Source organism: Notamacropus eugenii, chromosome 3 (genome assembly GCF_028372415.1).
Source record: "Notamacropus eugenii isolate mMacEug1 chromosome 3, mMacEug1.pri_v2, whole genome shotgun sequence".
In the NCBI taxonomy this organism is placed as follows: domain Eukaryota; kingdom Metazoa; phylum Chordata; class Mammalia; order Diprotodontia; family Macropodidae; genus Notamacropus; species Notamacropus eugenii.
This window is the reverse complement of record NC_092874.1, coordinates 215,081,847-215,099,468: the sequence shown is the minus strand read 5'-3', so window position 1 is coordinate 215,099,468 and position 17,622 is coordinate 215,081,847. Positions and strand designations below refer to the sequence as shown.

Here is a 17,622-nt window from a genome sequence, read left to right as displayed (position 1 = left end):
GGTATGTATTATTTCATTCAAGTTTTGAAATAGTACTTGAGAACACTTAGTTGGTTATCCATATGGAAATCACTCAGCTTAATTGAAAATATTTAATACATGCATTGTTATATCGTACTGGAATACTGAAATTAGACTTTACAGTCTGATCAAATTGATGTGCCAACGAACTATAGAAACATTCGTTCTCTACAAGGTTAAAAGATTTTTCTGCCTTTCAGTAGTACTATTACATGGCACTTTTGATCTTTGTCAGGTATGGCACTTTTTCTTCTTCAGAGAGGGGAAGAAAACATTGTTTTTCCATTTGGCAAGCTATTTAGTTTCTGCAAAAGAGAAAAAAAAGTACCTTATGTAAGAATGTGTTCTCATTGAGACAACTTAAGTCATGAAGATTAATATTGTTTTTAGTTCTATAAAATGCTTTCTGCCTTATTCTCTGTGTGTGTGTGCATGCGTGCGCAATGCAGCCTTTCTACTTCAAATATAGTTATCTTAGAGTTTAGAAATATTTGCAAATTAAGATATATTAAAATGACAGTTTAATCATTTGCAGGCATTAAAAGTACAAAAGAAGACTGGTTAAAATGTATTCCTCAGAAGAAAAGGAAAATAGAAGCAGTCAAAGATAAAGGTGACACATTGCCTGTGCTCAGTTTTAATGTCCATCTTTCCTTGGAATGATGGATGTTACTGTTATTGTCCTTGTTTGGGGTAGATCATATTTAATGAAAATAACATATTAATACTTATTGTTCTTTATTATTTGTGATTTACTTTTTATCTCATATGTTTTGAAGTGGGCAAGGTTTATGTTTATCTTGGTTTATTGTGTTAATTTTTTTAATAAGAAGAAAATGGAACTTCCAGCACAGTTCTGATGAAGAAAAAAGAGAAATTGAAACTAAATAGTAGGATTGTTGTTTATAAAAGTGGAGACAGTAATCTGAATTTTATATTTAAAAGCGAGACATTCTATCTTGAATGTGCAGTAGTTTGTTTAATTGAAAACATTGAGCATTAAAGGTACACAGTACACATTTAAATAAAAAAGCAAAAACAGAAAAATGAAAGGTGGATGGATGCATGACACTAGGGAGTGAGACTTAAATAATTACAGAATCGTGGACTTTAGCACCTAGAAAAGGATAACATAGATTATCTAGTTCACACTAACTTAAGTATACCCGATATACAAAATCCTCAACAAGTGACCCATCCTATTTACATTTGAAAGATTCCATTAATGGTGAATTACTGCCTCCAAAGGATTTTCATTGATTCAGAAGAAGGTGGTTTGTTTTGTATCTTACCAGAAACTTTCTGCATCTTCTACTTAGCTGCTATGGCTAGGTTTCCTGCTTTTGGAGCCAAATCTCAGAACAGATTCTCTCCCTTTTCCAGGTCATAGCCAACAGCCTTTAGGCTTTTATATTCTTCTTATACTTTCTATATAAGTCAGCTACATGGTGCAGTGGATAGTGTACTGGCCTTGGATGAGTCTTCCTGAGTTCAAATCAAGCTTATTAGCTTACTGACTTGGGCAAGTCACTTAATTCTGCCTCAGTTCTCATCTGTAAAATGATCTGGAAAAGGAAAAACAAACTACTCCAGTGTCTTTGCCAATAAAATTCTAATGTGTTCACAGAGTCTGACACAACTAAAACAACAGAACTACAGCAAAAACCATGCTTCTAAACCTGATTTTCAGTCCTTCTGCCGTTTTGGTCACTGTTAATATAATTCATTTTGTTACTGTTCTTCATATGCTTTGATACCTAGAAGTGAACATGTCCTCTAGATACATGGTCTGAGCAGAGTGGAAGTGCTGCTTCTCTGAATCTAATACAGCCCAAGTTTGCAAAACCTTTCTTTAACTATAATGTCACATTGCTTACTTATTCATTTTATAATTAATGAAAACCAGACCCTAGATAATTTTCATAAGAAATATCTAAAATAAAGGCCTAACAGCTTTTAGTCAGTTAATTATTAGAACCAAGTATAGAATTTAACATTTAGACCTGTTAAATTAAATTTTATTGGCTTTAAATTACCATTTTAGCCTGTTTTTAATGTGAGCTGCCTTTTCCAGGTTTGTGTTGACTCTGCCATGTATATTTTATGTAAGTCACAATATAAATGTTAGTCGCTAGAGACCACCTTCTGGATTGGCAGGGGACAGTCACCTGTCCTTGATCCAATTAGCCAGTTGTAAATTTGCCCAATTTTATTGTTCTCAAGCTCATCTCTTTAAATATTGTCCCTAACTCATACTAAAAGTACCCAAAATTTTAAACACTTTGTTTACTATATAGCAGATTATTTTCATTGAAAATAGTGTCTATTTCTCATGTTTTCTTTAAATAAAACAGCTCTCCTATTTCAAGTGTATATGCATGAGTACAGAAAAAGGAGTTCTTTGATTTGCCTGTTTGTAAGTAGCAGTTCAGCAAAGATGCTTAAAAGTTTCTGTTGAAATCAGTGTATTTGTTGAGATCCTCTGCTGGCACAAAGAGGAAACAACATTCAATAAGATAGAAATTAACAATCTAACAGAGGAAAAGAGCTGCAGGAGTGGCAAAATTTCCGGTGCTATGATTCTTTAAAAAGGAAGAGTACAGCCTGCAAATTGTGAACTTGTGAGCTGGATTCCTGACGAAGACCGAATTAGGAGTCTTGTTGGAATGAGTTCCCCTTATTCTTTCTAAAATTGTACTGTTGTTAGAGGAAAGGTAGAATGTGAAACACTTCTTAAATCAAAAAGGAATAGCAAATTGTATATAATGGATTTGCAGTTTTCATGTACAATCATTTTTTTAAATTATACTATGTTATGGAAATGTTTGTTATAATAAAAATTTCAAAAACTCAAAACAGAAGGAAAAAGACTGAAAAGGAATGCCAAAATTGTGAGAAAATGGGTAAAAAGCAGACTGAAATGGGGCAAGAGAACCAAAGAGAAAATAAAATTGGTAAAGGAAAGCATGATAAGCTTAGAATAATAGCATTATTTTGATTAGAATTAGATTTATCAGTTTAAAGAAAAATAGAAGGGAAAAATGAGATAAACATGGGAAAAATGAAAAACTAACCTAGGGAAACTGAAGGTGTAAGATACAGAGGTAAAGAAGAGGTAGATTGACAGCACTGAAGCAGAGACATGGGGAAACAGAAGGAACATGGGATATTGTTTGAAAGGAAAGAATACAAGGAATCAGATATCAACACAAGCTGGAGGTTGTAGAGCATATTTTTCTTTTGAGGATGGTGTTTTGAGTACATAATCTTTAAAATTTTGTGACCTTAATCTGAAGTCCTTTCTTACGAATCTGCAAAGATGTGGGAAGAGGGTTGGGGAAGAGAAGGAAAGAAACACAGGACACTGAATAAGTGCCAAGGAACAGACAAAGGGATATTTGGGGAAAGATCAGATGGAGACAAAGCCAAGTAGTGATAGGAATCCATGGGGCAGAGAGAGGGAAATCATGGAATCTAGAAAAGGGACATTAAAATGTAGCAGTACACCCTGTGGAGGGAAAAGGACACGGAAAGGGAAGGTGATACCTGCCTTGATAGGACAAACTAGGCTATCTGAAACAGAATTGAACAAGATGAGAGACACAAACCTGACCTTTGAGATTGTTGAAGTGAGATACGAGTCATTCAAACCAAAACTCAAAGCTATTTTGAAGTGTGGATATAGAGTTAAATGATTATATCTATTTTGACATGATAAAATTGAAAGATATAGAATAAAGAGAAACATTAGGGAATGAAGAAGATGAAAAGAAAATCATAAAACAGACTATACATAAATAAAACTTTGCGTTGACATCTTTTTAAATGAAACTAATGTAGCTGATTTTCATTAAATTAATATTCCATACTTCATTGGTGCTAAATATTAAGTAACAGTAACATTTATTTCCTTTAGATGACAATGCTGTATCTAATTCAAGAGTGTACAAGAAAACATTGAGTGTGGATGGATGCAAGGCTGTTCAGAACCCGCCAAAAGATTCAAAAACCATGTTTCAGACCTACAAGAAATTATATTTGGAGAAAAGAAGTAGAAGCCTAGATGACAGTCCTACAAAGTAATTACTTTTTGTTAGATAAAGTTTAGGAAGCAGTGTGTAGTACTGAAAATGTCCAAATGCTCTTCCTTCCAAGGATTAATTAATTTCTATTCTTTTCTCCTTTAAAAAATTCAATTCTGTAGCCGACAGTGGATTCACCATTGCAATTATGAAGGCTTTCCAGTCATAAACTTTATTTCTGACTTAGTAACATCTTTTAGAAACAACTTGTTTGTAATGGGGAGAAAGTTTAATATATCTTTGCTTAGAAAAGCATCAAATAAATTGATGCAAAGAAAACTGATTGTGCTTAACAGGGAAACCATAAAGTATTTAGCTGCTATATTGTGGAACCAAACAGACATAATTACAAAATAATTGTTTTGTTTGATTTTTTCTTATTTTTGTATTTCAAATGCTGACTAGAACTGTTAAAATTTCATCCTTAAATTTGAGGAAAAGCTGTTCAACAACTACTTGTACACTTTAATTAGAATTGTAAATACATTCTTATGTTTATAAGCTATATTAGCAGAGCTTAACTAATTGTGAATTTTGAAATATATTCTTGAGTATTTTGTTAAAAGTGCCATTTTGTACTTTTAAATTTTGTACTTGAATTGTAAACTTTTCCCCAAAGTCTTGGTTTTTTTACTTATTACATTGAAAACAATTTGGATGTTTAAACATTACTTTTCGTACTTGAAATAAACATTTATTTTAAAAAATGAAAAAGTTGATGTGGGTTTTTTTTTATTTTCAGTGAGTTTGTCAACACATTTTAATAGGATGTTAATGTAAACAATTGTACTGTATATAAAGTAGTATAAAAACGTTAGAGATTATCTTTTCTATTTGTATCTCCAGTGCTTTGCACATAGTTCACGTTTCTTTCATGGGAAGAAAAAAATACAGGAAGCCAGAAATAATAACTATCCTTTATGGAGTAAGGTTTGCAAAATACTTTACAAATATTACCTCATTTGATCCTTACAACTCCCCTGAAAGGTAGATAGTATAATTATCCCTATTTTACAGATGTGAAAACTGAGATAATGGTTAAGCATCTTGCCCAGGATTGCACAGGTAATAAATGAAAAGCTGGATTTGAGTTTAGGTCTTTTTGACTGCTGCTCCAATGATCAGTATTACACACTTTTTAGTAGCCTATAAAATAGTGGAGGACTTTATGTGATATTGTAGAAGGCAAAAGGTAATAGGCTTACAATCAAGAATAACTTAGCAAAGCAGTATGATCCCACAGGAGGAAAAAATAGACTTTTAATGAAAAAGAGGACATCAATGTATTCCTGATAATGACCACAATATCATAGAAACAAGTGCAGAGGTACATAACAGCTTATATTCAAATATAGGAAGATGATAACATGTGTCCTCTCAGAACCTTATCAACATCAGGGGTCATAGAGAATGTCTGATTAAAAGTCCTGAAAGTGGGTCTGTTATTGTGTGATGTTTTTAACAGAAGAATGGAAAAGGAGAGACATAGGAAATACACTGGGGAGGGGGAAAGGGAAGCATGGGGAAATATGATCTAATAAGTATGGGCCAATAGTTTAAAACAGGAGGATGGGGAGAGGGAGTGACACTTGAAAATTTCACTCATCTGAACTAATCCAAGGAAGGTGAAATACGTTAAGTTGGGCACAGAAATGCATTTCACTCCATAGAAACAAAATGGACTGGGAACCAGAAAGAAGAGATTAGTCTTCCTTCATCAAAACAAAGAAAAGATTACAAAAATGTCTAGCAATTCTTTTTGAGGTAGCAGGGAATTGGGGACTGAGGGGTGATCATTAGTTGGAGAATTGGCTCAACAAGCTGTGGTATAAAAAAAATACTATTGAACTGTAAGAAATGAAAGGTTTGTTTCGGAGAAACCTAGATAGACATGAAATGATGCATTTAGGTGAACAGAATCTCCTGTGTCTGTCTGTGTAAAAGAAAACCAACATTTGAAAGACTTAAGACCTTTGATGAACATAGTGGCCAAATACAATTCCAGAGAGCACATTTTAAAATATGCTACATATATACGTATCTTCTGGTAAAGACATGGGAAGTTCAGATTGACAGGTTTTTGGTTTTTTTGTTTTTTGATCTGGCCAATGCTGCAATTTCTTTTACTTGACTATAACTATTTGTATTAGGGATTTTATCTCCCTTTCTCAATTGGGAGTGGGGAAGGGAGGGAGAGGTGGTTTTTGTTGATGAAAAAAAATTAAAAAAATTTTTTTTTAGTATAGTTGAGAGCTGGAGAGAATGATCTATTGATCTAGTGTTCAAGTTATTGTGGAAGAAAGTTAATTTTGAAAGCTGCATGAAACGGGCATAGAATCTGGGAGAGAGTAGTATTGAATTTTCTTTGCTCCCAGTTTTCATCCTCTTCAGAATTTTTTATTCTTTCTCCAAGTACTTTAATTATACTTCTCTGACCTTTACTGTGATGAAGCATTAAGCCTTTCATAGCGCATTTGATAGTTCCTCATTTTATCTTTATAATTATGATGTAACGATGTGCTAAAATGACAGTATGGTTTTGTGGACTCAGAACTGGTTGAATGGCCAAATCTATTAAAGAGTTCATCTCAGCTTAGAATAATGTCTCAGTTGGGAATATTCTGGGCATCTCTAGTGAACCCTTGCCAGCTACACTACATATGTGATTTTTAGGCAAATCAGTTAACTTCCTAGTTCTCTAGTTGTTAAATGAGATTAAACTTAGTCCTGAATTTAAGTCTCATTCATTAGGAACTTCTGCTCATCCACATAAGCAATAATCAATCATGCTTCCCATCTCTCATAAGAGAGGTGATGGCCTAGAAATACAAAATGAGGCGTGTTTTCAGTTTTTAAAGAGAAGAATCCTTCCTGAATTCCTGAGAACAGGGATCCCTTGAGCAAGCTTAAGAGCAATGTCCCTCTTATTTTTTCTTTAGGATGTCTGTTATTATTTGAGTTTTAAATTTTTTTGCTTTTCTAATTCTTTTGCCTTAATGTTCAATTTATTAGTAATTTTTCTCCATAAAAAACATGAAAATATTTAGAAAAACAAATTTTCCCCAGGCCAAACACTACCTTGCCTGTATCTTAGAAGTTTTGCTATATTGTTATTTTCTTTGAGGAAATTTCCTATTGCTCTTATGATTTGTTCTTTGATATCTTATTTGGAATTTGATTAGTTTAATTCTTTCTTAAAATTATTCTTATTAATTGTACTCTTTATTGTGTCCTGTTCAGTGATTTAAAGTCTTTGTGTTTCTACATGTGTATAAGCTTTTTGTGTTATAGCACATAATCAGTTTTTGTAAAGTTTTTATGAAATTGAGGACTATGCATGCTTCTTGTAACTTCTGTTTTGTAATTGCTAACTTTTAAAAAATTCTATTCAATACCTTATTAAGTATCCTGATTATCTTTTTGTTAGATTTTCCTAGATCTGAAAGGAGCAAATTGAAGGCCCAAGCAATTGTTTGGCTCTTTTTCACTCTACATCAATTAGCATGTTCAGTGTGTTTTGAGAGAAATGATTATTAATAACTAATGATTTGGGGAGATTCAGAGGTCTCCCTTTTATCTATCCTTCTAAGACCTCAGTATGTGAAGGTTCAGTTAATCTCTGTCTGTTCCCACCCAACCTTCAGTCTAAAGTGAATTCCATTTGATCAAGGTTGGGTGGAGACAGACCTTTTTGTCTAAATTGCCCAAAGCTGGGGTGGTCAGTGTATGGAGATAGTCTCTGTCCAAGGGTAAAATGATGCCCTTCTCATCCCTTCATTGTCTCATTAATTGTAAATCAGAGTTGATTGCCATACTTCTGAACACTCCTCTTCCAAAAGAACATACAATTTTTGAGCCCATCACCATGATAATTTTTGGTATAAGAAAGTCAAATGACCATCCTTTTATTAAAATGCTATCATTTTTAATAAAATTATTAAGTTACCCAGAAATTGTCTCTCAAACCTTTTTAAATGCAGTACGTAATATATACAATATACATAGGTGTGTATACAAGCATGCATATTTATTTCATTGTCTATTGTGTCTTTAAGCACAATGTAAGTTCCCTACTTCTCTCTTCACTGTATATTTTCACTGTTTGATCATGATTGCCACCTCTGCTTTTTTCAATTCTCGTTAGACATGATGAATTCAATTCCAGCTCTGCGCATCTTTATATTCCAAATCTATTTCTTAAAAACAATGTATTGGGGGATGGAGCCAAGAAAGTGAAATAAAGGCAGGGACTTACCTGAGCTCTCCTCCCAAACCTCATCAAATACCTTTAAAAAATGACTCTAAACAAATTCTAGAGCAACAGACCCCAAAAAGAGATGTAGTGAAACACATTTCCAGCCTGACACCTTGGAAGGTTGGTAGGAAAGGTCTGTTGCACCAGGGTGAGAGGAATGCAGTTCAGAGTAAGCCATTCCAGTGCAGACCTGCAGAATTTGGGGCAACTGAATCACTGATAACAGTGGCAATTTTCAGACCTCTCAGGTACAGGAAAGGTTTTTAAAAATGTGAGAAATGAGCCCAACTAGCAAGCCCTCAACTCGAAGAAACATGCTTACCTTAAAGAACAATACTTGTGAAATCAGGAAAGCTTTTATTAATCAGGGAGAATGAACGTGGTAGCTACTAAGTAAGGCTACAGGAAGACTATAGTTTGTTCATAGCAATGCAAGTCCTTTTATGCTGTTCTGAATTTTGAACTTCCCGCCACACCATCCACTGGCCATGTGACTTCATGTTCTCCTCTCTGATAGACTTCCCCTAAAATAGCTCATCAAGCATGTGAACAAATTTCTGACCTTCAGTCTGACCGTGCTAGGTCACAACTCTGATTAACTATCACCACTCAAAGCTGGAAGTTTTTACCCTGTGGAAACAGAACTCTTTCCTTGTTTCCCACAAACTCCCTCCTTTTTTCTTTATTAAAATTTCTGTTTCTGCACCTAAATACAATCAATGCTACCTCGGTTTAGGCCTCAGGCCCTCTCAGGTGCCAGCAGATCTTTCCCCCTACTATCCAAATCTGTTAACCTTGCAGCCTAATCCAATTGGGGTAGCATTCCCCAGCCCCTCCCTCACAAGAAGTGGGACTTCCTATCTCTCTACCCAAGCCTCCACCCCTACAGGGCCCTCAGGGTTTTTTCCCCTGAGGGTAGTGCCTGCTTCTAGTGGGACAATGAAAGTGTTTATTCTATTCCCCATCTCAGACCACGTTCAGGTTAGAGAGAAACTTGGGAGATACTCAGAAGACCCCACTACCTAGGATTTTAGAGACATAGCCCTACAATTGAAGCTTTCTTGGGGTGACAAACCCAGAAGTTTGGGGATCATTTGGCTAGCGATGATACCACAAAATATCCTCCAGGAGCAACTGCTATTCCCATTAGTGACCCAGGTTGGAATTACTCTTGATAATGTTTACTATAAAATTTTGGAATAATCTCTTTGTTCTCTCTGAAGTAAACTCAGAGAGTGCCTCTTCCTATGTCAGCAAAAGCTAGCCAAGGCCGACTCTACACTCCTTAAGGAGACCTTTAACCTAAGACACTATATCTTGAATAATGAGGCTTTCCTTTGTATCTTATTATCTATAGACATATACTATGTTATGGCATATTAATGGTAAAGAAAATATAGATATGTTAGGTCGTAATTTCTATTGAACTTTGTTTAGCCTTTTCCTATGTCAGTTATCTGTTTAGGGCAGGAAACCTGCCACTCACTAGTGGTGGGATTTCCTTTCTCGTCACCGAGACATATGTTTACCCAGCTGGAATTTCAAGGCCTGACCAATATTACTTTGTTAATTGTCTTGTCTTACTAAATTTATGATTTGTTCAACTAGGAGAGTTCCTTTCTCACGGCAAAATGTATATAAGCCAGAAGATTTCTGCACTGGGTAGCCAGAACATTTCTGGCTCCATAATGCATTATGTAACCGTTATCTTTAATAGGGAATTGATTAATTAATTAATTAATTAATAAAATGTATGCATTTAGCCTGTTGCCTTTTCTTAACAAAGTTTTCAGGTCAACACTCTATAGAAGGGCAGCAGCTACAACCTGGAAGTATCTGGGTTCAGCACATAGCCACAGCCAGTGGGTAAAGGGTGAAGGAGGATGGGTCAAGCCAGTCACTGCCTGCACTTAGTAAGACAGTCCATCCTTCTGTCAATAATTTTTATATGATATGAAAACGCAATTGATGTCATCTGAAGTTTATTGTTCGTGTTCACAGCTAAAACAAGTTACCCCAGTTCTTCCTTTGACCACACACCCCAACCCTGGTCTCAGAGGATCAAATACAGACACCAAGTGACACTCTATTTTGACCTCACCGCATTTTTAAAGAGACCAAACTAGATTATGAATAATGTCGGATTCTCAAGTCAGTACCATCCACCCCCAGAGAGGCTGAAGACCCTATTGCCCATGATTATAAGGTGTCTACATGAAGGAACTTACTACTATTTTGTACTCTTAAGATACTAGAACTTGTAATAGTTGGGGGTAGGGAGGGGCATTTACAACCAGAGAGGCCATCATATCGCACTGTCTGGATATGGATTTAGCACCACCTTGTGGGGAGCCCAAGTCTCTACACATGTTACTCCTCCCTTTTCCTGTCACTGAGATGAACATTAATGGGAATTCCCACAAAAGAGTACCTTATAGGAGTGATTTATAAAATTGGCTTACTTGCTTGGATCAGTGCAAGAGATAATCTTGTACCTATAATACTATCTGGCATTCTAGCTTTAACAGTTGAGCGGAAAGCTGACTATGGTCATCCTGTGTTGCCCCTTTACCAGTGGGTAATACAGTTGAGGCAATGTAAAGTTAGGCGGTGTGTGTGTGTGTGTGTGTGTGTGTGTGTGTGTGTGTGTGTGTGTGTGTGTGTGAGAGAGAGAGAGAGAGAGAGAGAGAGATACAGAAATTCTGTTGATACAGAAATTGCTAGGTGCCTAAATCCTCAGGTAAACCATCTCTCAAATCAATAACCAGTCTAACCAGTACACAAAGCTAATGGAACTTAAAGAGTGACTATAGATTACCAGTACCTGAGTAAAGAAGTTGAGTCATTGGTTCCAGCTGTCTCTGCCATTGAGAGTATTACAGAGGCATTGGTGGTCATCCCTGGGGATTGGTATGCTGTGGCTGATTTGGCCAATACATTTTTCTCAGTTCTTTTTGGGTAGAAGAATAGGACAAGTTTGCTTCTTCATGGCTAAGCATGCATTACACTTTTACAATCCTCTCACACATTTTTCTTAGCAGCTCTATAAGCTACTAGCAGTGAGTGGGATGGACTCTGCTGAACTTAAGCCTTTGGAGTTCTTGACCAGAACTCTGACTGGAGCCATGCTGAAATATATATATCTTGAAAAACAACTCCTTGCTTGTTATTGAAACTGAAAGACTGACTAGAAACAGCCTTGTCATTCTTGGGCCAGAAATTCTAATCCTTCAGGGGGCACTAGCTGATGCCAAATCCCATAAGGCAGGCCAAGACCAATAATCATCTATCATCAAGTGGAAATGGTATATTCAGTCAGGTCAAGCCAGGCCATTGGCGAATCAGTCACCTACAAGATACTTTTGTCAAGCAACAGGCAGCTACAGATCTTATTCCCAGTAAGCCTCAAGTGAAACCATCTCTCCAATCAGAAATTCCTTCTGAGCTCCCTGAAGGAAGAAATACCTGTTTCACAGCAGATGGGGTCATCTACACCACCTCTGCCCAAGGAACTCCAGGCAGTTCTCCTCGTGCTGGAATAGTCCACAGAAAACATATTTTTGTTCACTGACTTCTGAACATTGCAGTAGTCCTCATGGCAATCTTTCTACTGGATGATCAAGCCATCACATATCTAGGAGCCTTGATGTGGAGAAACATCATCACCAAGCCCAATAATTAGATATTCTAAATAATTTAAATCTCTGCTCAGAATTAAGGGCACTTCTCAGAATAATACTTAAATGAGCAAGCTAACCAGACCTTTGCTGTGAAGTCTCCATTGTCCAGTATATTCATGCTTGTGAAAGTCATTGCCATGAGAAAAATGTGCAGTAATAGGCTCTCAAAGAAACCTCCACATGACCCATGATAAATTGTTAGCTCTGATATTGCATACAAAATCCTTTGCTAGGAAAAAATCCCCTGACATAAATTGAGTATATAAGATTAGTGGCATTACAGAGAGACCTTCCAGCATACTCTGATGGCTTTGGATTCCTGTATAACCCAGGCTGGTCTAGGCATGCCCAGCTCTGACTTGGAGTCCATTGACTCCCCTACTACTTGGATGGAGTTACCTCCTTTGTTTGGGTGCCTTTATCTGAACCACTGCCTCTCTGTTGTGCTCAGCTTGGAAGCCATGAACTGATCCAGTGAGGGGTGAGGATGATTCTTTCCTAGTCCATGTCTTTTAGCTCCAGCTCTAAGAAATGGGTCTTAGGAGGTGTTTGCTTTTGTTCTGTGTTGTTTGTCCTCATTTTCAGGTGCTGGAGGTAATCCCTACTCAGCCGTGGTGACCTTGGAGCCAAGTTTGCTGGCAGAGTTGGAAGCCCAGAGAAACCAAAGTGCCTGGGACTTGAGTTGGAGAGGGGTTTTGGACTTTGAACTGAGACTGTGCTAGACAGGAACTGAGCCTAGCTTCGAACCTAATCCCCTTCCTTTCTCCAGGGTAGTGGTACAGGGGGTAGGAGGATTATACCTCCTATATGCTGGGGAAGAAGGTATTTGTATATTTGTGATTATAACTTTTGGGGTAAATATTCCTTTGTAAAAGCTCCACTGTGTCACATCTATACATGGTATGGAGGTCACCATGCAGGGTATCCTACCCCGGTGCTATGTCCACCAAAGAAGTCCTAGAAAAGGACATTCGTTTCTAGCTGGGATACCCTGACTATGTTTTTAGTGATAAGGACACAGCTTTTGTATCAGTAACCACTCAGAAATGGACAACACAGCATGATATAGTAGAGGATTCCATGATTCATATTACTCACATGCAGCAGAAATTGTGAAAGGATGGAATAATTGTCTTAAGTAAGTCCTAAAGACACAAGATACTAAGCAGTCTGAAAGTGTGAGTTGATAGACTCCAAAGAGCAGCTTTTACCATCATCAAACAATTCCAAGAAGAGACAGTCAGATCTTATTCTGTTCCTTGCAGATGGTAGAGAAAAAGAGAGGAACACATAAAGCTGACACTGAAACTTGTAGACTGAAGGACATTTGTTCCTGTTTGTATAAATCTACATCCAGACATTTCTTTTTTCAACCAAACCATTGGAAATCAATGGGCAAATGTTGTTTTTAGTAGGCCCTACAAATAATGGGAGCGGAATACCCAACAGCAATCTGGACATCCCAAACTCTTCATCTTATAGTTACTGTCATTGGGCAAAGGTCCATAGTATTTTTTCCCCTTGTGTCCAATTAATTTTTCCCCAAACACACAATTTGAAACCAGGAGAATCCATAAGGATCATGTAAATATTAGGACATCAGACCCTATATTTATTCTTCCACACTCACAGGTGGACAAAGCAATATGGTAGAGAAACTATCAGACTCTGAATATAAGAGACAGATAAGGAATGGTGGAGAGGAGAGCCTTGAGCTCTGTCTGCATCAGGCTAGGTGGTACAGGGGGATAGAGTGTGGGCCTGGAGTCAGGAAGACTTTAGTTCAAATCTGGCCTCATACATTTATTACCTGTGGAACCCTGGACAAGTCATTTAACATCTGCCTGCCTCAGTTTCCTCAGCTGTAAAATGGGGATAATAATAGCACCTAAATCCCAGGATGGTTGTGAGGATAAAATGACATAATGCTTGTAAAGCATTTAGTACAATTCCTGACAAACAGTAGTTGGAGAAGGAAAAGGAATAAGCATTTATATAGTGCCTACTACACTTCCTGGGGGCAAGCCTGGCCTGAGCTTTGAATGGGACTCACAAAAAATCACAAAAGCAGAATACTGTAGTCATATTGGCCCAGGAAGCTGTCTCAGACCATTTGCAGTTCAAAAGGATACCCTGAATCCCAGATATTTGGCAGGGTCGTTAGGGCCAACCTTTGAGGAGGTGTTTGAGACACTGGGTTCCACAGATTAGTCAGGGTCTTTCTATCCTAAATATGAAGCAAAATACGTGATCCATAACTCATTGGTCACCATAACCCTTAGAGTCAATGAAACAGATAAGACCATAGGTTCCCAAGAAAGAAACCCTAACATTGTTTTAGACTAGTATCTATTGGTACTGAAGGATTTCGGTAAATATTAGCGAGATAGAATAATCCCTGGAAAAGATTAGAGAACAGACCCCCTGATTCTCCAAGCTGGAATAATTATATCCATGGGATTTGTTCTCTCGATCTGGGTTAGGTTCTTTGAGAGGATGGCTCAGAGGCCTTCTGCAATCAGCTACCCTTATCCTCATCTTAATTATAATATCCAATTCAGTGGTGTGCTGGGTTAATGACCAGATCTTCAAAAATGCATGGCACATTTAATTTTAATCTGCATTATTATACTTTTCTCTATTAATTTCTTAAAACTAGAAATCAACAAAATAGTAAATCAAACCCTGATTTGTAGCATTTGCTAATTTCCAAGGTAAAATGCTCACACTGAAAATTTAACAATTAGCTCTAGCACCCTTGGTCCAATGTGTCCTGAAATATATTCACCAGACATCACAGTGTTTATCTGATGTCCATCCAGTTGGGTAAGAAGAATCTCCCAAATAGGAAAGCTTTTGCTGAGGCAGGACAGGATAGTGAGAGCAAGGGGTGGATTGAATAGCCAAAGGAGATTACTATCTCACTCTGTTAGGATTGTTTCCTATCACACAATTCTCTTATTGCTTAAGGCTTAAACTGTATTCATTTCCGATTATAACTGACCTCTGAAATTCAGCAGCAAGCTTGCTGTTTTGGCATAGTTAAAATTCTATTGTCCTTATCCTTATTAGTCCTTCTTTGCTAATTTTTAGAAACCTTCCTTTTGCTATCTGTTCTTCCTCCCTGACCCTTTCATCCACTTCTCCCTTCTCCCCCACTAGCAATGTTACAGGTGCCACAATGGACATTTATTTGAAAATCCTGTGTAAATCTAGGCCTCAATCAGAGAGCATATACTCAACTATATATATTCATATATTCAACTGTGTCATCACCCAACGCATGATGCCCTGTGGGACTTTGAGGGCAAGAATATCTGTCTGTACCTTCCTATCCTCTACTTATCTATGAGTATCAATAAACCATTCTAACCTATCCCACTACCAATGTATTCCATTCAGCCACATTCTGTCCTAATTTGCATAACAAGTTTTTTTAATTGCTTATCAAATTCATTGATTTGTTCTTTCTCTTTTTTGTTGATGAAAGCTTTTAGAGATATAAATTTCCTTCTCAAAATGAAACTTAAGGAAGAGACGATGATAGCTAGCTAGCTAGATCTGGGAATTATCTGCACAGAAGATAATGAAACCCATGGAGGTTGATGAGATCATAGAGAGAGTATAGAGCAAGGATAGCATGCCTAGGACAGCCTTTGGAAAGACATATGCAGCCACCTCTTTATTTGAGATCAGAGTGAAGGAAGAGCTTGTGGGGGAGAAAGACATCTGAATGCTGCAAGATAGGGAGGAGGGCAAAAGAGAAAATCGAGGAGAGATAAAAAGGTTTGGAAAGCAAATTGATTAGAGAAGCATAAAAGGATTATCTTGCCATAGTGAGGACCCAATTGAGATTAAGTGACAAATTTGTAGAGGATTCAATCAGCATAGTTTGCTAATTTTCTCCCCCTTTGTTCAGCAGTTTGTTGTGTCACAATTGTGGTGCAGTGGATAGAATGCCAGGACTGGAGTCAGGAAGAACTGAGTTCAAATCTGATCTCAGATACTTACTAATTGTGTGACCCTGGGCAAGTCACTTAACCTTGTTTGTCTCAGTTCCTTATCTGTAAAATGAACTAGAGAAGAAAATGGCAAACCAATATCTTTGCCAAGAAAACCCAAAATGGGATTATGAAGAATCAGACACCATTGAAATGACTCAACACAAACAAAAAATTGGAATTTAACAAAAAGATATATTGAGGCAAATCTTCAGGCAAGATAACATTTATTAGCAAGGGCATACTACCTGTCAATAAATTGGTCAATGGGTTGCCTCCATTTATGCCAAAAATCCCAAGCAAAAGTACAGTTCCTCTCTTCCAGGTTTTGGGGAGTATATACCAAAGAACAGAATAAGGTAGATGACATCATGGGATTGGTGACAACATAACTGGTTGCAAAGTGGAGGCAGGGGGAACAATATGATTGGTTGGAAGTTTGGTAACAGGGGCTAGCAACCCCCCTTTTTTTCTCATGCGTTTAAGAAGTGCTCAGTATTTGAGTGCAGGTACAAGATGGCAGCCCAGAGTTTAGGACAGCAAATCAGACATCCTTGAAGGCTAGTTTGGTGAAGTAAAGACATCAGGCACATATTCCCAAGGTCAGTTAAATTCCTTGGGGCAAGAAAGCTGGATTTTTAAACTTCACATATTACAGGCCAGTTGAACTCTGAACTAAGTTCAAAGAGAAAGACCCTTGACTTAAACCAGGGGTGGGAAACTTTTTCCTGTTGGAAGGCCACATTACTATTTAGCAGTAATCAAATAAGGTCACATTCAAGATATTTCAATTAGATATGCTTTAAAATGTACATTATTTTATAAAAATCTAATTACTATGTACTTAATAATTTCAAAAATTGAAGACTGTTTGTTAACTTTAAAGTCAACTAATCTTTTAATGTCTTTGTTGCATCTGCTTTTTGTTGGAAAGCATTTAAATATTTTGTGGCAGCACAAAAACTGCAGTTTTAGTTGATTCTCTGGGTGGGTGTTAGTCATTTGTGACCTTTAGGGCATCTTGATTTGGGATAGGTAGGAGCATGTAAATTCGCAGCAATAAGTTGTTGAAAAGCAAGAATACATTTTTCAGGAATGTTGCCAAAGGCATGGGTATTCTACTGCATTTTCCCATATTTCAATTGGATCTTTCTTAGCATCAGAAAATGGCTTTAAAATGTTATCTACTGAAATCAATTCCATCCATAGTTCTTTAGATGCCTTGGTGATATTAGCTAGGTGAGGCTGAAATGCTAATTTGAGTGTAATGTCATGATTCTCAAAGTCGGTGAGCCTTTCATTGTATTCTGTAATTAATAGGTCTGTAACAGCTTCATATTCTTCAAAGGATTCCCATATATCATCCTGCTCATCAACAACCTTTGCTAACTAGGAAAAAATGTTCATCCAAAATTTCCTTTTGAAGAAGTATTTTGAAAAAAGATAGCTTTTTTTCTAAATGCTTTTTTTTTTTGCCGCATATATAGATTTAGTTTTACCTTGCAAAGAAATATTCAGGTCATTTTGATTTGATGCATCACAACCAACTGCAGCATTCCTATAGAAATCTGCTTTCAATAATT

The 17,622-nt window shown here is 36.9% G+C and overlaps 1 protein-coding gene across 14 annotated transcripts in view; it reads left to right on the top strand.

Annotated features, from left to right (window-relative positions):
• The window catches only part of RESF1 (retroelement silencing factor 1), a 50,795-nt gene extending 45,978 nt beyond the window's left edge, over window positions 1-4,817 (top strand). For 13 of the 14 annotated variants that reach the window (XM_072654363.1, XM_072654360.1, XM_072654355.1 and 10 more), the window contains 2 exons: window positions 557-634; window positions 3,938-4,817. In XM_072654363.1, coding sequence (XP_072510464.1) covers window positions 557-634; window positions 3,938-4,104 — 245 coding nt within the window. In that variant the 3' untranslated portion in view covers window positions 4,105-4,817. The remainder of the gene's footprint in view (window positions 1-556; window positions 635-3,937) is intronic. The other variant, XM_072654370.1, reaches the window with a different exon arrangement.
• Window positions 4,818-17,622: the final 12,805 nt, after the last annotated feature.